Below are 23,994 nucleotides of genomic sequence, written 5' to 3' on the forward strand. Positions count from 1 at the left end.
AGACGGATGCACAGACTTGGTTTCGGGGCCTGTGCATTTCTAAGGAGGGTACGAAGCACACGGCAGCTTGTAAAGGACCTCTAGGTGAACCTAGGGTTGCTTCATGTTGAAATGACCAAGAGATTTACCAAACGTTTCCATGTTATCAGAAAAATTACGGATATAAGATACAAAGTACAGTGGGTGGGGAGCTTCCCAAGAATCTGCCTGCCAACACAAGAGACACAGGAGACGCAGGCTCGATCCCTGGGTGGAGAAGATTCCCTTGAGGAGGTAATGGCAGCCCACTCCAGTATTCTTGCCTGGATAATCCCGTGGACAGATGAGCCTGGCAGGGTACAGTTCATGGGGCCGCAAAAGAGCTGGACACGACTGAGCGACTGAGCACGCACACACAGTGGGTTGGTGTTACAGAAACGGACAAAAGACTACAGGTCTAGGAGAGAATTAAGCACGTGATCCCAAAGTTTAAATCATGCAACATGAACACAGGGGTCAACAATACAGGAAAACCCGAGCGCATACCTCACCAAAGTAAAAATAATACTGTACAAAACTACTTCAAATGTCTTTTCTCTGCCTTAATTTATCAGCAGATGAGCCAACTGACCTGTTTTTTGAAACTTCCACTTACAAACATTCACATGAATATTAACTTCTCATATGTGGAATGAGAGTTGTTATTTTTTTCATAAGCTTCTGAGTAGGTGGCTTTACAAATCCAGGCTGGTATGTTTACTTATCTCTGAGCCTTTCAGAAAGGCATCTCTGTACGCCGACCCTTAAGAAAGCAGAGTTTCAGATCCTCAACTTATTAGCCTCCCCCTTTCTCCTCAGTCATCCTCAAGGTTCCGGTAATGCTTTTAAAGGATTCGGCTTCAGCAATGGCTGGGGACACCAGATCCAGTAGTGCATTCCTAAATGCTACTTCACAAAATACATACTGAATCAGAGAGGAAAGAGAGACACTAATAATATGCTTTATTCTATATTTTCATTTTGGTAATAGAAACAATATTTACATAGCAATACATTTAAGTATTTACATAGCATTAACCAGAAGGCAGAAAAAAATGTTGCTTTGGGCATTAATGACCATTATACTTGAATAAAAGGTGACTTTCAAGTTCACAGTATACAATGAAAAGGATTATTAAAGAGTACTTTGAAAAAAAATGATATCATGGAGAATTATTGGCTATGTGGCTCAGGCCTAAGTTTGCTTTCAATAAACCACTTTCACATAACATGATAACTTACAGTTCATTTGTTATTTATAATCTTTAAACACAATTGAAGAGCAAATGTTTGGAAGTGCTTTTAAAATGCTGAGTAATTAAAATGTATAAAAAACTATCGGGGAAAATGTCACATATTACAGCTCACTAATATAAGTGATATTTATATATTATAGATATAAATATACTTCATGGAAAGAGCATATTGACCTAATAATGCAGGGAAACAAAGGAGTGAGAGTGTACCACTTCACCAACTGCCTATTAATCCAACAGTGAATCAGTCCACTGCCAGAGTGAGCAACTGAGTCAGCCCACATACAATTTCAAATATCTAAGTAAACTTGAAAATATTTTCAACATTTATTTAACCATAAAGTATATAAAACAAAATGAACTGAAAACTAGGCTTGAACTAGAATCAATTTTTTTTTCAATGTGAGAAAATATACACAAATCTAGTTATAAAATAATCTTACAGACACAAATGATGGGGACTGTTTCGATTATCATTTAAAAAATGTTATGCTGAAAGCAATTTAGACTTTTTTTTTTGGTCCCATTGTCAGAGCTATCTAGTTTATGAGCTAGTGAATTAAATACCATGCATAACAGGAAAACAATATTTTTCATTGTATCATATTACATATTCACAAAGCAAGTTTATGTTTCTATGAGTTATAAAAATAAATCTTCCTGTAGATTAAAAAACAAATAAAAATAGAATAATTTGTATTACAAGTTTTAAAAAATATAGCAAACTAACTTGATAATCATGACCTTTTTTTTGGCCATGATTATAATTGTCTTTATCTATTCAATAAATTAAATCAGGAATCTTTGATCCACCAGTGTTTTGGATGCCAAATTCTTCTGTCCTACTGCATTACGAATAAATCTAAAAATCTGAAAAAAAAAAAAAAAAGTAAAAACACTTCAGAGGGAAAATACATATAAAGGAAATTAAATGTGCATGTCAGTTAAAATATCTAAATTAAACTAGCCAATTCTTGCAGCTATTTATTTTCATGTAGCAGACACCTGAATTCCATGGTGATATACAAAACTATTTCAAGACTATCATCTTTTGTAATACTGAAGCAGTGTATGTCCCTATTCAGAATATGTTTTAATAAATTAATATAAATTCCCTTATGTTCATAGGAATATACTTTGAAATATTTGGCAAGACAAGTTTCCCCTAGCTCTAAAATCTATGGAAATATCAAAAGAACTGTTAGGAACAAAATGTGTTCCTAATTCTAGATCTCTATCAAGAACTAACTCATCATACCACTAATTCATACACTACTTTGATCTAAGTGGGGAATATGTCAGTGATACGAATGCTAACATTTCTAGAACAAACTTGGCTTTTCTTGAAGTCTCCATTTCAGGTTCCACACTGATCCACGCAGCTGTTTTTTCATCCAAGCAGGTAGGTGATATGGGAATTTAAAGTTATACTGGCTGAGCCCTGAGCTAGATCTCAGAGTTTGCCTTTTATAATGGTAACATTGGTGCAGATGGTAAATGGGATTCTAATTCTGCTCAATGCTGGCATCTAAGAGAGAAAGGTAACTTAAGTGTCTTCCTACTGGATTTCTTTCACATTTGGTCAAGCAATTTATGCCCTCCACAAGTCCTTGGTATTTCACTGACTCTGAAGGAGAGTGTAAAATGAACTTGGTTGAACTGTTTTTCCTTTCTTTGGCAGGGCTAATCAAATTCTAAATCTTTATAAATTCTGAGTGTAAGTAGACATTGATACTCTCTGCAATAAAAATAAATATCCACTTCCCATATATTTCTCTTCAAAGAAATCCACAAAAAATTCTTAAATTTACCTCTTGTTGTAGATATGTAAGGAAGGCTGCTAAAACAAAATTTTGGCAAGCCAAATCCACAACACAGAAGAACATCAGATCATAAATAAGAAGAGTAGCTTCATTTCCATAATACAGAACACTGCTGAAAGAATATCCTTCATCTATTAAAAAAAAAGGCAATTTAGAAGATATAAATTAGAAATTTAAAAATAGAATAATAAATGTGATAAATTTCTGGTGATACAACTTGAATATTTAAAATAACTAGTTACTATAATACTCCATGGCTATTCTATGTCAATTATACTTGAATTTTAAAAAAAGAAAAAATATTTCATGACTTATAAAAAATAAACAAGGGGTATTAAATTTGCTAATCTAAAAGGTTAACCAAGGAAAGTAGTTTTAACATTTGCAGCAAAAGCTTGGTAACTGCTACTAATTTAAGTATACAGTCTGTATTTTTCAATGACCAGATAATGAATGTCCTTTCTCTATTTGTTTATATAACTAAAGGTTAAAGAATCTTAGAAAAATTCTCGAAGATAAGATTAAATTTAAAAAGCAAAACACACTCTCTTGTATAGCAGAGCATTGTAAATAAAAACACAGCATTGTAAATCAACTATACTTCAATTTTTTTTTTAAAGGCAAAACAAAACCAGCAAGGACTAGAAGACTGTGTTACAATTTATGCCTCAAACAGTTCCCCAAGGTTCTGCTCTGAGACCTCTTTTCACTCTCCAAGCAGGGGTGGGTTCATCCTTTTGGGGATGTGAACACCCTTTTAAAATTCTAATGAAAGGTACAGACCCTTTCACAGGAGGCAGTGGGGAAAGCACACACATATGATTCTCGCACACAATTTCAGGGAGGGCCAGAGCCTCTTCAGCGATGCAGTGGCCCAGGAACACCCAGTTAGGACCCTTGTTTTTATACTAGAGGGCATCTGGCTTGCTTATAACACTTTTTTTGATCAGGATGCTAGTTACAGGAATATATTCAGTTTGTGAAAATTCACTGAGCATGAAGCCCTATCCTTACGAGATGTGCACTTCTGTGCATATACTTGTCTACATATTCTAACAAACAAGCCAGCTCTGTAGGCTCTTCCCAGGCGACCTTTCACTGCTGCTGCTCCAGCAATGACCTGCTCTGATGAGACCTCCCCACTTACTGTGCACTCTCACGCTCCCCTCAGATCCAGGCCCCCAGCCCCTTACATTTAATGGCCGACGGGACATCTCTTCCGAGATGTCTCAAAGGTGCCACAAGACACCACATACTCAAAACCAAACTCATCCTCTTCCCTCACAACCTGATCCTCCACCTGCACTCCACCCCGTCTCTCGGGGAAGGGCGGCACCACCACCAGCCACCTCGTCAAGCTGGAAGTCCACATCATTTTTGACTGCTGCTTCTCTCCTACCCCTTCTTTCCCTTAACATTTCTGGCAATCTCTTCCTCTTTATCCCCATCACTACTGCCTTTGCTCATATTCTCATTTCCCTACAGAGATGAAGATGGTGATGATGATTGTATTATTATTATTAGAAATGGTAACAACATCATTTTACTGAGTGCCTACCCACACCAGGTTCTTTACACAATGATTACACGTGTAAACGCAACAACCTTTAGAAGGTTATATTTTACAGGAGTTTAATAATTAAAGTTCAGAAAGGAAAACAACTTTCTCAAGTTCACAAAACTAGTAGCAGATTTCAAACCCAAGACCAGAAGACTCTGAAAGCTATATTCTTAATGACTAAGTCATATTATTACAGTCTTGCATCTGTTTAACTCCTGCCAAAATAATTCTTCCAATTTATGAATCAGATATGAAGGCTTTCTGATGACATCCATGTTCATTAGAAGTGGTTTCCAAATTATTCTGATCATGTATCCCTATCAGAATAAAATGTTGAGCATGCATCTCATAATAGGCATAGTTTACGAATTACTACTACATATAATTTTAAAAATATATAAATTAAGAATGATAGAATTGCAAATATACAAATAGACTTTTTAATATTTTCTTTTCATACCTTCATGGAACAACCAGTGCATGTCCTGTAGGACAAAACATTTTTAAAAAATGTTTCTGAAAACAAGTGCTCTATGGATAAAATAAAGCAAAACTCCTTAAGGTGTCAGACAAGGCCTTTGGGATTCGGTCTCTGCCCTCTTTATCATTCACGCACTCTCTCACTCCATTCCAGACTTCAATCATAAAGTTCGTAAGTACATAATGCCCCTTCCCCCTTCTGCACAAATGTCTTCACCTCTCTTCCCTGGACCCTCCTGTTTGACAACTAACTTATTTTTAAGACCCAGTTCAGACTTCACCATGTTGTCATCTGGCTTCACTGTGTCTAACTAAGTTTCCTTTCCACAGCCAGTATAATTCGTGTCTGCACACACTTCTATCCCAGCATCACTCCACTCATCCATCACAGGCCTACCTTCCACAGTCTGCAATCAAGATGCCCAAGGGAGGGACCACTGGCCTGTGTATCCCAGGACTGGCACAACATGTGCTTCTCAATAACACGAGGGTGAGTGATATCCAGCCCAGGATACTGGGTATAGCATACCATTTCCATTCTTACCAAGCCACATAAGAGGTTATTAACATTATATTAAAAGTGACATATATACTTTCTTTTTAATGATAAAAAAACCATTTTAGTCACTATTCCTGTCATACATATGTGCCATTTTTAAGAAGTTGGATAAAACAAAAACTTAAGATAAATCATGAACATTATTCTTTAAAAGTTTCATAAGTGTGGCACTGAATGAATATTTCAATACATAGATTTTTATTTATTTGTTTTACTATCTCTTCCATGTGTACAACTGATTTTAAAATTCAGCTTCATTTTTTACTTTTTTGTAGAATAATTATCTTGTATATATGTTTCTTCCTACATGACCTATAATAAAATGGGACATAGAAAACTACTATAATTCCTTGAAGTTTACTAAGTTTTCTAGATAAAGGTATAAAATCAAAAGACAATAACTACAATTATGTTCCTTCAAGCTTGGGAAATAAAAATAAAGTTCATCAAAGGCATTTGAAGGATACCATTGTAAAAGATGCTTTTTTCCATTGGTTCCATGAATTCCATTCCAAGAATTCTTTCAAGAAGCAATTTATCTTTTATAAAGTAGTCCATTTCCTTATGAACCTAATACAAAAAATAAGAGTCATTTGAAAATAGCAGTGAAACAAATGCTTCCAATTTTTATAAAATCAGAAGGAAAGAAAAATGAAAGTACCCAAAGAAAACCTTTGGGTTTGGTTCTTCAAAGACAATTTATTACACTGGACTTTATAACAAAATTCTCTTTAAGAATGTTTTAAATTTTAAACTCTGATAGCAGTACTTAGGGCTACCTGTACTGAAAATCAGTTTATAACGAGCTTTTCATGAATACAACCATAGCATATTTCTACAATAAATAATTGATAATATTTGGTAACTAACAAAATTCCAGTATAGACATATTTTAAGGTAATCATCATGCTAACAGACATGTAAAAATCTCGTTTTACTTTTACATAACCTAACTCCATCCACAAAGTATTAATTTTTTCAGCCAAAACAGTATTAGTTTTTACAGCAAAAACAACCAACAAACCAACCAACCAACCAACCCCACAAGGGTTCTAAGTTCATTGACTTGGTTGACAGAAGAAATAACTGACATTCCTGGTTACCCTTTTAAATACTGCATTTTGACTCTAGCTTAAAAATAAATGATGATACATACATGATCGATGAAAGAGCCAAGAAATTTATTCATAGTATGATATGCTTTTACACTCTGCTCAAAAGTACTTCCTGAAGAACTCAAGAGTCTAGCAGGGCCATTTTTCTAATGTGAAAAGAGACAAGGGTAAATGAAACATGCCTTACGTTCTCAGTATCTAAATAACACGAAATATTGAGAAAATATATCTACATTGTAGTTATACAAACCCTTGTTAGTGTCTCATGAATTCTGTCATAGTGTTGCCTCATCTGGCTAGAAATTGCAATCTGAAAAGTCTGACCATCTGTATTAGGTACCAAACCTCTTTGGCTACATAAATTCTCCTGAAAAGTTAAAAAAAATTATGTTAACATCAAGATAATGACAATTCTGCCTATCTTAAAAAGAAGATGCAGTATTTAATATTATAAGACTTGGAAGCCAACTGAAGTTGTACTGAAACTCTATTTGAGACAAAGCAATTTTAATAGTATCCAAGGTTGCCACTACCCTCCAGGTCTTACTAATTTCTACATCATACCTCTGTCCAGGTGGCTTTACTCCTCCCTACTTAAAAAATAAATAAATAAATAAAAACTCAAATACTAAGTTTACCATATATTGATAGTCTTAGCTTTCTTTATAATCAATTTATTGCTCTTTAATAAATGATAAAAAGTCTAGTCTAGAATTACCAAGTTTTATAAATGGTCTTTTTTTGTTCTCTAAAACACTTTGCATCAGTTCAGTTCAGTTCAGTCGTTCAGTCGTGTCCGACTCTTTGCAACCCCATGAATCGCAGCACGCCAGGCCTCCCTGTCCATCACCAACTCCTGGAGTTCACTCAGACTCACATCCATCGAGTCAGTGATGCCATCCAGCCATTCTATCCTCTGTTGTCCCCTTCTCCTCCTGCCCCCAATCCCTCCCAGCATCAGAGTCTTTTCCAATGAGTCAACTCTTCACATGAGGTGGCCAAAGTACTGGAATTTCAGTTTCAGCATCATTCCCTCCAAAGAAATCCCAGGGCTGATCTCCTTCAGAATGGACTGGTTGGATCTCACTGCAGTCCAGGGGACTCTCAAGAGTCTTCTCCAACATCACAGTTCAAAAGCATCAATTCTTTGGCACTCAGCTTTCTTCACAGTCCAACTCTCACATCCAAAAATGACTACTGGAAAAACCATACCCGTGACTAGACGGACCTTTGTTGGCAAAGTAATGTCTCTGCTTTTGAATATGCTATCTAGGTTGCTCATAACTTTTTTTCCAAGGAGTAAGCGTCTTTTAATTTCATGGTTGCAATCACCAAGCCAGGCTTCAGCAATACGTGAACTGTGAACTTCCAGATGTTCGAGCTGGTTTTAGAAAAGGCAGAGGAACCAGAGATCAAATTGCCAACATCCGCTGGATCATGGAAAAAGCAAGAGAGTTCCAGAAAAACATCTATTTCTGCTTTAGTGACTATGCCAAAGCCTTTGACTGTGTGGATCACAGCAAACTGTGGAAAATTCTGAAAGAGATGGGCATACCAGACCACCTGAACTGCCTCTTGAGAAACCTATATGCAGGTCAGGAAGCAACGGTTAGAACTGGACATGGTTCCAAATAGGAAAAGGAGTATGTCAAGGCTATATATTGTCACCCTGCTTATTTAACTTATATGCAGAGTACATCATGAGAAACGCTGGACTGGAAGAAACACAAGCTGGAATCAAGATTGCCGGGAGAAATATCAATAACTTCAGATATGCAGATGACACCACCCTTATGGCAGAAAGTGAAGAGGAGCTAAAAAGCCTCTTGATGAAAGTGAAAGAGGAGAGTAAAAATGTTGGCTTAAAGGTCAACATTCAGAAAACGAAGATCATGGCATCCGGTCCCATCACTTCATGGGAAACAGTGGAAATAGTGTCAAACACTTTGAATACACTTCCTCAATTAATTTCACTAAAAAGGTAGTGATATATGACCCAATGGTTAATGTTACAGATCAGATTTCTACTGCAAGTCTCTTTGACACAATTTGATTCCTGAGATATGTCTCTCATATGTAACATTTCACCCTACCCTTGACCTGGCCAGTTCTCATAGATGCTTCACTGTTCAGCTTAAGTACTCTTGCCTCTGTTCTTAACTTTATTTGCCTACTCTGGAGCTTAACATTCTCCTCCTTTGTCTAAACCTAAGCTGCAAACATGACACTTGGTTTTCTACTGACTTCAAGGCAGTCTATGTGTAGTGAATTTCTTTATAAAAAAGATTCTGATTATAGAGAATTTATAAAATACAGAGAAATACAAAAAGAAAAAAAATTCATCTATAACTGCAACACCAGGAGATACCAGTGTTTTAAGGTATTCCATTAGCTGTTGTCTAGGCATATACATAGAGATGGTATAAAATCTGGATCATCATACTGATTTCTTTTTCATGTAACATTATATTCTGAACAACTCTTGGGATCACTAAATGTTCTATAAAACATGAGTTTTAATGTTTACCTAAGGTTTCACTGTATAGATAAACCAATTTACTTAATGTTCTTTCATTTTTATGTATTCTTTGTCCTTATAAATAACCCATGATAAAGATCCTGAACATAATCACTTATTCACATTGTTAATTATTTCCTTTAGTTAGATTCATAGAATCAGTAAGCTGAAGATAATGAACTCTCAGAAAGCTCTTGGTAACAAATGCTTTCCAGCAGGTTTATGAAAATGTATCCTAAGATCAGTGCCCATTACACCTTGTCCTTGATGCTACTAAGTATTAGCTTTTTAAAATAAAAGTTTGGTAATTTGAAGAAAATAAATATGTCATTTTTACATTCATTTCCTCCATGGTTTGTGAGTTTAACATTTTTAGAGGTTTTTAGTCTATTCTGTTACTTATTTTAAAAAATCTTTTTGTCATTGAAGAGGTGTTTTTTTTTTTTTTTGCTTGCTTGTTTTTTCTTTTTCTTGGCTGTGCTTGTGCGACAAGCAGAATCTTAGTTTCCCAACCAGGGTCAAACCAGTCCCCCTGCAAAGGAAGCATAGAGTCTTAACTACTGGATTGCCAGGGAATTCCCTCCATTAAGCTTTTAACTTAGTCTGCTTATTGATTTATATGTTTTCAGTATTGTGATCAATATCTTTGTCATATTTACTATGGAAATTTTACCCTACATCTTTTATCTATATAATTGTGGCTATATAAATGTTCTATACATTAATAAATATTCTATACCATAAATAATACTTTGATACTTTCTCTATTTTATGCTTTGTCATCTCCCAAACTGAAATATTCTTTTCTAGGTTTTCATAGTTTCATTTTTAAAATTTAACTCTTCAATCCAGGTATAATTTCTCACAGTTAATCAACTGATTCAGTTCAATGTATTAAATAAATTGTTCCTCTAAAAGACACTTACTCCTTGGAAGGAAATTTATAACCAACCTAAACAGCATATTAAAAAGCAGAGACATTACTTTGCCAACAAAGGTCCGTCTAGTCAAGGCTATGGTTTTTCCAGTAGTCATGTATGGATGTGAGAGTTGGACTATAAAGAAAGCTGAGCGCCAAAGAATTGATGCTTTTAAACTGTGGTGTTGGAGAAGACTCTTGAGAGTCCCTTGGACTGCAAGGAGATCCAACCAGTCCATCCTAAAGGAGATCAGTCCTGGGTGTTCATTGGAAGGACTGATGCTGAAGCTGAAACTCCAATGCTTTGCCCACCTGATGCAAAGAACTGACTCATTTGAAAAGACCCTGATGCTGGGAAAGATTGAGGGCAGGAGAAGGGGACGACAGAGGATAAGATGGTTGGATGGCATCCCCGACACAATGGACATGGGTTTGGGTAGACTCTGGCAGTTGGTGATGGACAGGGAGGCCTGGCGTGCTGCGGTTCATGGGGTTGCAAACAGTTGGTCATGACTGAGCAACTGAACTGAACTGAGATGTTATGACCATGTTTTAAATTCTTGCAAGTCACAGGTATAGTCCCTTAATCAATAAATCCTCTTGGTTTTTCCTCTTAGGTACATATTTTTCTTTTTTAAATTTTCTTATGGACGTTTTCTAAAATATACAGTAGAGAGAACAGTGAACCATCCATCACTCAACTTCAACAATTACTGTTTTACCAATTTTGTTTCATCTATCTTCCCAACTTTTTTCTTTTAAAGCAAACTCCAGATACCATGTCATTTCATTTGCAAATTAGTATCTCTAACCAATAAGACCTTGAAAAAAATGCCAATTTTTCTAATAAAATTGATCTTCCCTTAATATAATTTAATATTTAGCCCATTAAATCACCAAGACTTTTTCCAAAGGTTTTTTTTTTTTTTTTAATTTGATAGTTGGTTCTTTGAATCAGGATTCAAAGTCTACACGTTGTATTTGATTTTTTTTTTCCTTAAAATTAACATCTAACAACTTTCTTCTACCACCACTATCACTTCTCCTTTTCTTTTCATGCCTCTAATTTGTTGGGGACACTGGGTCATTTGTCTTATGAGACATCCTAACATTCTGCATCTGGCTAAACAGTTCTGTGGTATTACTTATTTTGTCTCTCTATCCCCTCTATTTACTGTAAACTAGAGACCTGATTTCCAGTTAGAGCTAGAGGCTTGATTACATTCAGGCTCAATTTTCTTAGGCAAGAGTATTTCATGGGTGATATTATGTACTTCCTCACTGCATCATAACAGGAAGTACATAATGTCAGTCCCAGTGGCTCAGAGGTTAAAGCGTCTGCCTGGAATGCGGGAGACCTGGGTTCGATCCCTGGGTTGGGAAGATCCCCTGGAGAAGGAAATGGCAACCCACTCCAGTACTCTTGCCTGGAGAATCCCATGGAGGGAGGAGCCTGGTAGGCTACTAGTCCATGGGGTCGCAAAGAGTCGGACACGACTGGGCGACTTCACTTTCCTAATTTTTACATGTTGTAAGATTGAGCCAGTGTGTTCAAATAATGTCAACCTGATTATAAAGTTCCCTGTTATCCTTCACTTAATTGTTTTACCATCCATTGATGATTGTAGCCTATATGTATTAATTCATTAGTCAATACAAAACGATAATTTTCTAATTTAGAATTCTTTTACTTGCTTCCTTTAGGAAGATCTTTCCCTCGTGAATTATTCAGTTTACCTTGAAATACACTCCATAAAGGAACTGCAGGATAATATGTGATTTATTCTCTTTTATTTTTTTTTTTTTCATTTTAAAGAATTTTATTATAGGATGTTAATATTCAGGACACCTTCAGAGCACCTTATTCTTCTAATCAGATTTTTGGTAACTGGTTTTAAAGTGTTACTTGAGTATTTTTCCTCATACTGGCTTTCAGGCAAAAGTACTACTTGGTGCTTGTTTAAGAGATGTTAATTTGATTAAACAGTTTATCCTTAATAACCTGAGACATCAATCCATGGATAGCTTCTATGGTAGTTTTACAGCTGTCTCGTGTAGCTTTGGCAAGTTTGTCTTCTGACTTTCGGTCATGTGTTTCTAAACCCAACATGAAACTTCCTCGTCCCAGCTGGGCTTCTGACTGTTCTAATTTTTCAGACAAATCAAAGACCTGACCGGTGGTATAGTCTGCATTCGTAAGCAAGCTAGAGGAACTCAGCGTATTCACCCAGTATTTATTCCACAAAAGCTCAAGCAATTTCCGATCCAAAGAGGATTTGAAATATGAGACTTCTAAGGCATAGTATTGTTTGCAGTGTACACCAAAGTCTTCTATTTTATTAAGTGGGATGGTCTGGTACTCAGAAGGTCTTTCATCTGGAGGCTTGTAGCCCTTTGGATATGTCCTGAAGGCTCCAAGATTCACTTTCCCTACAGATATTGTTCTTGTTGGGTCAATTACCACTGCTACAAATGGTTCCTGGAACTGCTGATTGAGCATCTGAGTACTAACATCAATTCCAGAAAGCCAGCAGCCATAGCCGGGGTGGCTATGATACCAGCCAATTGCATTTTCAAGGCGGCCAACCTGTTTAGCATTTTCTATGTATGCAGCCATGTACTCATACGCAGCAGCCTGAGCATTCACTCGCGTTTCAGTGCCCTCTACTGGCCAAGCAAAGCTGTCCATAATGATCATGGTCTCACCATCCACCTTGCCCAGCATCAAGCCCATCACTTCCAAGTTGCCTCCTGATCTGGCATGCATCACCATTTTCAGTAGAGCCAATGCTGAGATTTTGCAGTACTTAAAGTAATGATGATCCTTAGTCCAGGGCTTCGCCGCCAGGATTTCTTGCTGTTGTTTCTTGTCGTATTTGTAGATTTCATCGACACTCTGGGCTTCCTGCATGTTGTTGGCTAGCTCCCACGTTTTCTGGGCCATGCCACTCCCGGAAGCCGCCATCACCGAGGAATCGGATAAGCTGTCGCGTCCGCAATCGAGACGCAACTTTATCTCGCTAGGTTTTCGGGCATGGGCTCCGAACCCACCGCACCGCAGGTGCAAACTCACACTAGGTTCTCGGGGCAGCCATGACACCCGATTTATTCTCTTTTAATGTTCAGGGTAATGAGTTGATATTCTAGCAACTTTTAAAAGTAATCAATGAAGATTTTTTAAAAAATACTACTACAAATCCCAGATTACAAGAACCTCTCAGCTTAAAAAAACAAAAAGATGTAAAATATACCGCTTCTCTTTTAAGATTCATATTCATTTCTTCCATATTAGTATCAGCATGCCCATGTACTGATCTACCATGGATGTAGTAGCCAAAACATCTGTGGGATAACAGAAACACTGATATCTATAAAAAGAGAAGGACCAGTTAGCAATTCATCTGCAAAACAATAAAAATTAAGTTCTTCTTGAAATTGCTTCTTTTCTCTCAAAATAATGAGAGTTGAATTCTTAGACAACATATAAAGGGAATAATAAGGTAATAAAGGATAATGAGGTTATTTTAAAAAGTAGATGAAAAAGAGACTGAAGACACTTCCAAGAAAAGAACAAACAGGATTGATACATGAAAACCTTTCAGGGATTTCAGGCTGAGTCAACTATTTGGTAGCATAAGGGATTTATAATTAAGAAGTTGCAAATAGAGAAGGAAAATTTACGGCAGCAAATATTAAATTTGTAGCTCATTATAACCATCTCTGGAATTAACCACCAGTGGAAATCAGACTAAAAATCCAATCATAGCAAATCACTTTAAAGCCTCTTTTAATGTACTCATGACCTTTAAAAAGGGAAAATAATAGTTGCAAGATAAAGTCAGAAAGTACTTACATTACTCATACAGCACAAATCAACAAACTGTCGAATTTTATCTTCTATAAATCTCTCATAGAAGACACCAAAGAACACAATCTGAAACATTAAGCCAAGTTCATGCTTATTAGATTTTAGGATTTAATTTTCTTTTATAGCCATAGTATAGTATATTAAGAAAAACTAAGTTCCAAACAAGAACATAGGGGCCAATAATGATTCCTGTGGGATAAAATCCTACTTAGCATTTCCTATTCTTCTGTCAAAGGAAGAGTGTTTTGGAATTCTGTTAAGATTCACTGAGGGGGCTTATTTTGAATTTAAAAACTTTTCTGTGACATTAAAATAAGATAGGACAAACACAGGGAGAGGAAGTAAGGGGCTTTGAAAACCTTAGGATAAACCAATGCATTATGGCCAATTTAGGTCTCGTTCTGCAATTCTGCTCATCTCCTAAATTCCAAAGTCTACTAGAGAAATTGCTTGTTTTTCAAATTAATCTCTGATAGAGTAGCATATAAAAAGCATATGTCAAGTATTGTGTTTCAACTACAGATAATGTGTTAAACATTCAGATGGAATGGTTTCAATGTTTTCTTAGATTTAATAAGGCTGCAAAGGGAAGTTATATAAATCAAAAGAGAAGAGTTTACACTGTAGAGCTTAGATATTCTTCAGAGAAAGACAACACTTCCTAACCACCCTATTCAAAGCTGTCCCCACTCCTAATTTTCCTCCCCCTTACCTCCCTCTGCGTGCTATCTCATCTGCCTGCTGACGCTCTTCACAGCACTTGTCACACTTGTAACTTGTTCCTGTTACAGTGTATCTTTGGGCTGGCCATTGCCTCTCACAGAAAATATACTCAGATATGGGAATTAATACATAAATGAATCTACAGCAGCTGAATACTAAAAACTCTTTCCTAAATACACTACATACATATTTTAAAGCTCCTTTAAATGACATGAAAAACAGTAACAAAGTTTAAAAACTAAGAGATACTACTTAAAAATTGAAGAAGCTGGGCTGCGGAGTGAATAATAAAACGTAATCTTATGAGAATCAAGAAGCGTTTGTACAGACAAATTTATGGAACTGCTAAAAGTTAACTCCTTTAACCTTTAAGATTAAAGGAACTCTTAAGGATGCATAAACACTGATAATCTGAGGATGTGACCATGGAGAGACATACGTCTCTATCAAATGGCAGCAGAGTGAAAGACAAAAAGCGAGGTTAGACGGTAGTGCCCAGGACGGCCAGCTGCTGCTCCAACGAGCCTTTCCCCTCTCTCCTCGGGACAGACTCCCCGTGTGGGCACGCTGCTGCCCAGCGGACAGTGTGGGGAGGAGTGGCCATGTGACCAAGTTCTGGCCAAGGAGAGGTCAAACACACTTTTGAAAAGGCTCTCAAGGAGGAGGGGGTGAGCAGTCATCACACTCCCCGGGTCAGCCGGCCCTCCAGTCTGCAGGGAGGACCAGCCCCCGGCCCGTACAGCCCCCAAACTGGGGCCCTTGCCCCATTCCCGCCTGCTCACCCCGTCATGCCGGAGCATCTGGACTCACTGCTCACACTCAAGGATTACAAGGGCCGGACACTAGCTGAACACATTTCAGGATCTGACTCTTTTCTACAGCACTTGGATTTATCTATGGGTATGTGGCTAAACAGTCTGGGTGGGCTACATAGTTATGGCAGGATTTGCCTTACTGCGTTTGCTGATGTTTACTTCACAGCCCATTTATCACTGACACCTCCTCGAGGGGTTACCTGTTCGAGACTCCAGCACACAAGAGAAGAAACCAGGGGAAAAAAACAATTAAGAGGCATGCTAAAAATAATTGATAGGGGTTTTCACAGCTCAGCTTCACTACTTCACCTGCTTGTTTCATGTGAAACGAGCTCAACAGTTTTCATGCCTAAAATCCGAGCTAAAAACCACCTACGCTCAGCTATATACAGATTCTGTTCTGCCTGTGTTTTACTTCTCAATTAGGTTTTGATTTATAAAACTTTTAGAATTTCTTTTCACAATCTTCCTCTGAAATGGAGAAAACAACAAGTATGCAAAGTTTCTGCAGGTCTATAAAATAAGGAAGAATAAATGCCTCATAAATGATAATAATAATTTAACTACTAAAGTTTCATAATTCATTATGGGTAGTTAAGCTGTTGTAATGTTTTCAATTAAAATTCATAGTGGAAAAAAAAAAAAGAGCAAAGGGTGAGGTCTTCTCCCCTGGTTCACACCTGCAACACCATCAGACATTATGGACCATGAGGTGACCTGAGAGGTGAAGTCCTGAGGGGCAAAGCAGAACAACAGGCCTCCAGGTCAATGTGGGAGACCCGGGTTCCATCCCTGGGTTGGGAAGATCCCCTGGAGAGGGGAATAGCTACCCACTCCAGTGTTCTGGCCTAGAGAATTCCTTGGACTGTAGAGTCCCTGGAGTCACAAAAAGCCAGACACTACTAAGCAACTTTCACGTAAGTTATATCTCAATAAAACTGAAAGGGTAAAAAAACCAAACCCCATATTATTTTAATCTAATTTTATTTCAAATCCTAATTTCTGTTTGTCTTTCTTCTGTGATTGTTAAACTATCCCTCACTAGCTCTATTCTGCAGCTTTAAGTTTGAACAACTCTTAACAATGACACCTAGATCTAATTCTGTAGGGATTTGGGGACTTCAATTCCAAAATCTTTTTAAAATTTAGTTTTTAGGGCAAATATAAGCTCTCCAGTTTATAGGAAATCCCACCTTCCTTTGCTTATTTAAAAGTTAAAGAAATCTTAAACTGAAAGGCTTTCCCCACTCACTGGCGTGTCTGTGAGCAAGAGCAAGAATGCAGAGACCAGAGTTAGCTAAGTGCTGTAGCTCCTGCTTCTCCCTTTTCCCTTCATTCTTTTTATTTCTTTTTAGCTATAAGAAGATAAAGGAAGTAAGCATAGCAAAGATCCTCTGCTAGAGCTGTGGGTCCTCAGATTTATTTTTAGTTTCAGCTATTTCAATTAATATTTCAAAGAAAATTTCAGCAGGGGTACTGGTAATTTGAGTGAGATTTAATGATATATAAATGAATGTAGACAAAATGTTAGTTTTCAAAAGCAAAGATTGAGGGTACCTTAGCAGTTCCTATCATTATACATAAATTAAATCCTGCAGACTCTGAAAGACCCTTCAGAGCCCCACTACTGATAAGAAATGAAATCTGAAATCAGATTGCCTGAGTTCAAATTTCTGTTCTGCTGGTTTCTTTTTCTTTTTTTTGTTCTGCTGATTTCTAATTGTTCTGGGTTCAAATTCCGGTTCTGCTCATTTCTAATCGATTTCTAATATAATATTTGGGCAAATATTTAACCTTTCTGTGCCACCACATCCTCATCTATAAAATGAGGATATTTAAAAGAATCTATCTTTGAGGGCTACTATAAAGATTAAGTAAGTTCATTTGTGTAATGCAATTAACACAGTGCCTGGATTAGCATACTATGTAAGAATTAGCTATTTGCTATCTTTATTATTAATACATCGACCCAATGGACTGTAGCCTGCCAGCTTCCTCCGTCCATGAGATTTTCCAGGCAAGAATACTGGAGTGGGTTGCCATTTCCTTCTCCAGGGCATCTTCCCAACCCAGGGATTGAACCTGGGTCTCCTGCATTGCAGGAAGACTCTGCCATCTGAGCCACCAGGGAATCTTTATTATTGTTCTTGTCACCTTCTTTATACTGTAGAAATCCTGTTGTGGTCAACAGCTGACGATCAGTATATAAACAGAGTTAAAAATATAGAGAGGTTATGTTGCTTAAAGGTATAATCTCCTGTTACCTGTATAATTCCAATGACCAGCCAAAGAGCAGAAGACACCGCATATCTCAAAATGCGGCTGTAAGGAGCTATGTAGCTAGGTGGGCTTCTGGAAAGACTAGAGGATGAGTCCATTAATGCTAAGTTCTTGAATCCCACAACCTTAAAGAAAAAGAACAAAATAATTTTAAAATATATGGAAAAAGAAAACCCCTGTAGTCTGAAAATTAGACACCTCTCTCTACTCCTTCCTTTGAAAAACTAAAGTATTCAAGTTTGCACAAACAGTAGAAAATCTAGATAAAAATAATTATCAAGTATTTTAATTACAAAGTATTTAATACAAAATTTTAGCTAGTCCATTAGGTAGTCTCTTTGATATGACTTAAGGCCAGTTCAGTTCAGTTGCTCAGTCATGTCCAACTCTTTGAGACCCCATGGACTGCATCACACCAGGCCTCCCTGTTCCTCACCAACTCCTAGAGCTTGCTCAAACTCATGTCCATCAAGTTGGTGATGCCATCCAACCATCTCATCCTCTGTCATCCCTTTCGACTCAAGGCCAAATATAACCTTATTATCATATACACTGAAAAAGCTTAAAAATTTCTGTCAAAAAAATAAAGCTGTGGCTCAGCTGGTAAAGAATCCGCCTGCAGTGTGGCAGATCTGGGTTCGATCCCTGGGTTGGGAAGATCCCCTGGAGAAGGGAAAGGCTACCCACTCCAGGATTCTGGCCTAGAGAATTCCATAAACTGTAGTCCATAGGGTCGCAAAGAGTCGCACAAAACTGAAAAACTTTCACTTTCAGTAAACTACCAATGAACAACCAGCAATCCATGACAGGCACTACGCAAAATACTTTTTATACTTTAAAACACTATTTTCCAAAATGCCTTTTGAGGAAGATATCATGTTATACTCACCTCTATGCTTTCTACTCTCATAGATTAAAGGCTCTGGAAACTTTTATGGTAAAGGAAGTTACATGACTTTATGGAATCCAGTATTTTCCAAACTTACTTGATTATAAAATGACTTTCTCACACAATCCCTTTTAAGCTTTAAAAAACAGGACTATAAGTAAGTTTTTGAGATGGTGTTCTTATGTTCCAGAGACACACACGTTCTTCTAGGTTCAAAAAAGGGAAGGAAGGAGAAAAGCAAGAAAGAAGGAAAAAGGAATGCAGACAAACAAAGGAGTCCAACAAAATTTATATCAAAGCTTACTTAACCAGCTAGTTCTAGAGAAAATCTGTTACTTATGCAGTTTCCATATTTCAGTCTCATATTCAGTTCTGAATACTTCCTTTGATAATTCTACCCAGGTCCATCAAATAACTGTAAAGGGGCCATAAGCATGTACCCATTCAGTGTGTGTTGTTAGGCTGTAGCCCCAAATCCTAACACAGGACATGGTCCTTAGTAGGTGTTCAAGGACAGAAAGTAGAATGGTGGTTCCAGGTCTGAGGAGAGGGAAAAAGATGAGCACAGAGTTTTAGTTTTGCAAGATGAAGGGTTCTAGAGATGGACTATACGACAATACGAGTGTACTTAACAGTTACTGAACTGTACACTTAAAATGATAAATTTCATGTTATGCGTATTTTTTAAAGGCTCGATAATAATATTTTAAACTTCAGAAAACTCTCTCACTGACAGGAAAACTTAGCTGGAATTACATTAAATTAACATTTATGAGGTACCCATAAATTGCATACAATTATATCAAATAGTTTATACCTCCAAAAGGAAGAGGACAGTAAGTACTTGAAAGAGTGGGTTAATTTTTCTCACAGTCTGAATTTCATTCCATTCATTTGCCACAAAATAAGTTCTCCATATGCTTACAGGAACAGTAGCACTCCGGACACCACCCTCACCTGGTTGGGGAGGTAAAATGAGTAAAACATTTCACCTTCTTCGCTTTACAGTGGTGGCAAAAGAAACTTGGTACAAATGGTTACTTTCATTACCTTCAACAGCTTTAAGAACCTTCCCTTTAGGCCGCTCCCAATCAATAAAGAATATGTCTATGGTAATCTGGAAGATGAGCTTATGCAAAAATTGCAGAGCCTGAGAATGACAAACAAAACACCTTAAAGTATTGGCATTAAGTCTGCTTATGAAACCAACACTGATTCTTTAAGAAACAAATATCTGCAATCACAAGAAGATATATGGGGTTTCCCTGGTGGCTCAAAGGGTAAACAATCTGCCTGCAGTGGGGGAGACCGAGGGTCAACCCCTGGGTCAGGAAGATCTCCTGGAGAAGGGAATGGCAACCCACTCCAGTATTCTTGCAGAGAATCCCATGGACAGAGTAGCCTGGTGGGCTACAGTCCACGGGGTCACAAAGAGTCAGAGCGACTAATATTTTCACTGTAAGTTTCACAAGTGACAAAGTTGTCATACCATCAGGGGCTCACCAGAAACTCATCATATAACAGTCACCAAATTCACAGACTTTACACACATATTAATTTCACCTTTCCTCCTTCTGTCTTTCTTAGAAATAGGAATATGAAGGTAGACATACTGCCTCCCTCCTCACACAGGGATCTTGCCTGAAGGACTCTCTTTCCCAAGGGTTCCAAAAGCCTTTAACTTCTTTATAAGGAAAGGTATCTCCAACTGTAATTGGTTTGTCCTAATGAAAGTTTTAGGATGCTCTTACTGCCTTTTTCTCTATTTCTACTATTAAGATTTCTGATGAAAAAAAACAAATCCTTTTCATTTACAGAATATGTTTAAAGTGAGGCTTCTTCCGAGAAGGTGCATTATTGATCAAACAAAGGTTAAAAATCTAAGTATGGGATGATTCCTCTCTTCCTGGGGCTCACAGATCAGTGGGAACAGCAGTCACTTAATAATCACAACATAACTGGATGAGATGTACGCCAGAGACAGGTGAGGAGCATCACATCCACTGAAAGAACAGTGAAGCAAGGAGGGGGGGCTCCCATGGGAAGAGGAGGAAAGGAATGTGGAGGCAGAGAGAACCAATGCTAAGAGTTCAGCACTTTATCCAGAGTGGTACCATTCACTCTTGATTAACAGTCTACATTAACTAATAAAAAATTATTTACGGCAGATCTTCAGAATGAGATACCTATAATAAATAAATGAAGACTTATAGTAAAAAAGAACAATTCATACCTTCTTCTAAAATTCACTAAATTTTACACCAAAGATTTTGAAAGCATTTTAACTCTGAAGACTTTTGTGCTTATTAGCAGACTTTTTTTTTAAAGCAGACTTTTAAAATTCAGTAACCTGTGCTTTGAAACTTACCTTCAGAGCAAAACCACATCCCACGTAAGTAACAAAGCGTTCTTCTTGAGCTGGCACTGGTAGCAAAACAGAGACAGACTTCTGTGCCTGTGATGAAAATTACACTGCTAAGTATGACCACACAAGGTTTTTACTAGGCACAATTTATAACCCAAAGAAAGCATAAAATAAACACAACACACTCAGGGAACAGTGAGTTTAGCCCTTGCCCCAGTGCTCTTGATTAGAAACACCCTTAAGTAAAAACAGTTGCTTTATAAAGAGAGCTTACAAGTTATTCAGGTTGTGGCACCAAGGTTAAATTCAGAAAATCACTTACTTTAAAGAAAATAAGCCAGTAAAGACCTGTTCCTACAGTGATGATAAAGAAAACATTGGCCAGATCACCAGCATAGTAAACCAAGAATTTCGTAACTGTCTGCAATTTAAAAAGAGAATCACAGCTGTTATAGATTCAATCTATTTATACTACTTTAATAATATATTATTATTAATAACATTATTATCAACCCAGTTTCTCAAGCTTGAAGTCTTATTTCATGTATCCATGGATCAGTCAGAAGGACTGACTGCAGCCACTTCCTAGATACTTTTTGATCCATTTCCAATAACTTCTATCTTATTCAACCCTTCTCATCTTTCACCATCTAAGAACTTTAGAACCGCTTTCTAATTTTCACGTTTGGAATCCTTCTCCCCAACGTACCCTCCATACTACCATCAGAATTGGCTTTCTAAAATGTAGACTGGACTGTGTCACTGTCTTTCTTAAAAATGTACAGTGATGCCTCATTAAAATGTAAATTCCTGATCCACAAGGTCCTTTACAACCTAGGCCAAAATTAAATTTTAGCCTCATCTGTCAGTTCCAACAACTTGCTCAATAATTAACCACTCCACACATTAATCCCAAATGTTTTGGGGAATGAAATGAGCATTATTTCAACAAATATTCTTCTCTTCTTCTCTCTGGCAAACTCTCTGGAGCTCTGAGGGCAGAGACCATGTCTCCCTTTGCCCATTATCACAACCCCCAGCACCTCATAGAGCATCTGGCACTCAGACAGCAGGCCATCAGTGACTATTTGTGGAATGCAAAGACTGCTGCTGCTGTTCAGCTGCTAAGTTGTGTCTGACTTTTTGCAACCCCGTGAACTGCAGCATGCCAGGCTTCCCTGTCCTTCACTATCTCCAAGAGTTTGTTCAAACTCAGATAGTGCATTGATAACCCAGCTTAAAATTCACTTCTTTTGGACGCCTTTCTTGACTCCCCAAACAGTAAATCAAGCCCCCTCCTCTGATTTCCAGGCACATTAGCTCTGGAGACAGGAAGATAACCCAGCACAAACTAGTTTACTATGAGCCTTTCTCAATGGAAATACCACCTATTACTTTGATATGGTAAAAATTAAATGAATAGGAAATTTATTTAATCTCTACAATTTCAACACGTATAAAATGGGAATGACCATGATACCTAACTTCATAGAGCTATTGTGAGGACTAAATGAATTACACATGTCAAGGTTAAAAAAGTACCTGGCTTATAGTAATACTCAATAAATGACAGATGAAAATAAAAATAAGAACAAATGTAAAAACAATTAAATGAGAAGTGAAACCATAAAGTTAATAGGATAAAATATGGGAGAATCTTTTTGATCTTGACATAGGGGAGGATATCTCAAACAAGATCCTAAAAGCACACACCATAATATGAAAACCTACTCAGATTTGACAGTATTAAAATCAAGAGTTTCTACTAAACAAAGTAACAGACAGATAAAATAACAGATGGATTTACTCTTGGAGAAGAAACTTCAATGTCAAAAACCAAAAGAAGATTTACATTTAGAAAATACAAAAAAACTAAATAAAATAAAATATAAAAAACCTGTTTAAATAAATAAGAAAAATTGGAAACAGTAGAAAAATGAGCAAGTGGTATAAATAAGAAGTTCACAGAAGGGGAAGCCCAAATGATTAACAAAGTATATGAAGAGTAATCAAAGAAATGGAAATTAAATCCCACCAGATTGGAAAAAAATGGGAAAGGGTGGGAAAACAGCAAGTGTTGGTGAGGATGCGAGGAAACAAGGAGACCACTGCTGGTGGGTGCAGACTGGCCACCAGCCATGGGGCACACTGGAAGGAAAACAAGGCTATATTTCCTAGTCATGTACATCTCCTAGTCATATACCCCAGAGAAACTCGGGGCAACTTTTTACTCATTCGCTAGCTGTGTCTTATTAGAAGGATATAAAATAGTCAAAAGATAAAAATATACTTTAAAAAGCCCTGTGATTATACCTGTAAATCAATCATGGGACTCCCAATGCGTCTCTTCCAACCTGCTGTCTTCAAAAGAGATGATAAAACAGCTAGTCCACCCAACACACCTAAAGCAATCTAAAGTAAAAAAGAAAAAAATTGGGATTTATGTAATTTCATAATGCAATTTCATCAGTGTTAAAAGATACTGTAAATAGAAAGTAACAAAGTACTCAAAAACAGGCTCAAAAATTAGAAGGTACACTAAAAGGACATAGGAGCCAAACTAAAGAAACTCCCAATGGACAAATCTGGGACAATTTGAGCAAGAAAATAGAAGGTAACGAATTAAAAATTACTAGAATAAATAAATATTCATGAGCCCATACTGATTTAATAATAAATGAATAAATAATTCCACATGGACAAAGGGAGAATTCCTTTTTACAGAATTCTAATCCATATAGAAGAAATGATGGAAAAACACAACCACCACCAGACAAATATCACAGTAATATTTTTTACTGGCCA

General features: G+C 37.1%; 2 protein-coding genes and 1 pseudogene across 2 annotated transcripts in view; 1 reads left to right on the top strand and 2 right to left on the bottom strand.

The window, feature by feature from the left end:
* Positions 1 to 958: 958 nt before the first annotated feature.
* Positions 959 to 23,994, bottom strand: part of TMEM67 (transmembrane protein 67) — a 45,135-nt gene continuing 22,099 nt past the window's right edge. The window contains exons 16-28 of the mRNA XM_040261082.1: positions 23,503 to 23,601; positions 21,512 to 21,610; positions 21,193 to 21,279; positions 19,875 to 19,974; positions 19,642 to 19,781; positions 17,920 to 18,060; positions 14,103 to 14,183; positions 13,501 to 13,617; positions 7,063 to 7,179; positions 6,854 to 6,958; positions 6,165 to 6,267; positions 3,086 to 3,228; positions 959 to 2,144 (exon numbers count right to left, since the gene is read on the bottom strand). Of these exons, the coding sequence (XP_040117016.1) occupies positions 2,064 to 2,144; positions 3,086 to 3,228; positions 6,165 to 6,267; positions 6,854 to 6,958; positions 7,063 to 7,179; positions 13,501 to 13,617; positions 14,103 to 14,183; positions 17,920 to 18,060; positions 19,642 to 19,781; positions 19,875 to 19,974; positions 21,193 to 21,279; positions 21,512 to 21,610; positions 23,503 to 23,601 (1,413 nt within the window). The 3' untranslated portion in view covers positions 959 to 2,063. The remainder of the gene's footprint in view (positions 2,145 to 3,085; positions 3,229 to 6,164; positions 6,268 to 6,853; positions 6,959 to 7,062; positions 7,180 to 13,500; positions 13,618 to 14,102; positions 14,184 to 17,919; positions 18,061 to 19,641; positions 19,782 to 19,874; positions 19,975 to 21,192; positions 21,280 to 21,511; positions 21,611 to 23,502; positions 23,602 to 23,994) is intronic.
* On the bottom strand, positions 12,043 to 13,344 carry LOC120878493 (COP9 signalosome complex subunit 5-like). The gene has a single exon (XM_040261083.1). It carries the CDS (start codon positions 13,212 to 13,214, stop codon positions 12,210 to 12,212), a length of 1,005 nt encoding a protein of 334 aa, XP_040117017.1. The 5' UTR covers positions 13,215 to 13,344; the 3' UTR covers positions 12,043 to 12,209.
* LOC120878494 lies at positions 15,629 to 15,930 on the top strand (annotated as a pseudogene).

The sequence above is a fragment of the Oryx dammah genome, unplaced genomic scaffold (assembly GCF_014754425.2).
Source record: "Oryx dammah isolate SB20612 unplaced genomic scaffold, SCBI_Odam_1.1 HiC_scaffold_19, whole genome shotgun sequence".
Taxonomy (NCBI): domain Eukaryota; kingdom Metazoa; phylum Chordata; class Mammalia; order Artiodactyla; family Bovidae; genus Oryx; species Oryx dammah.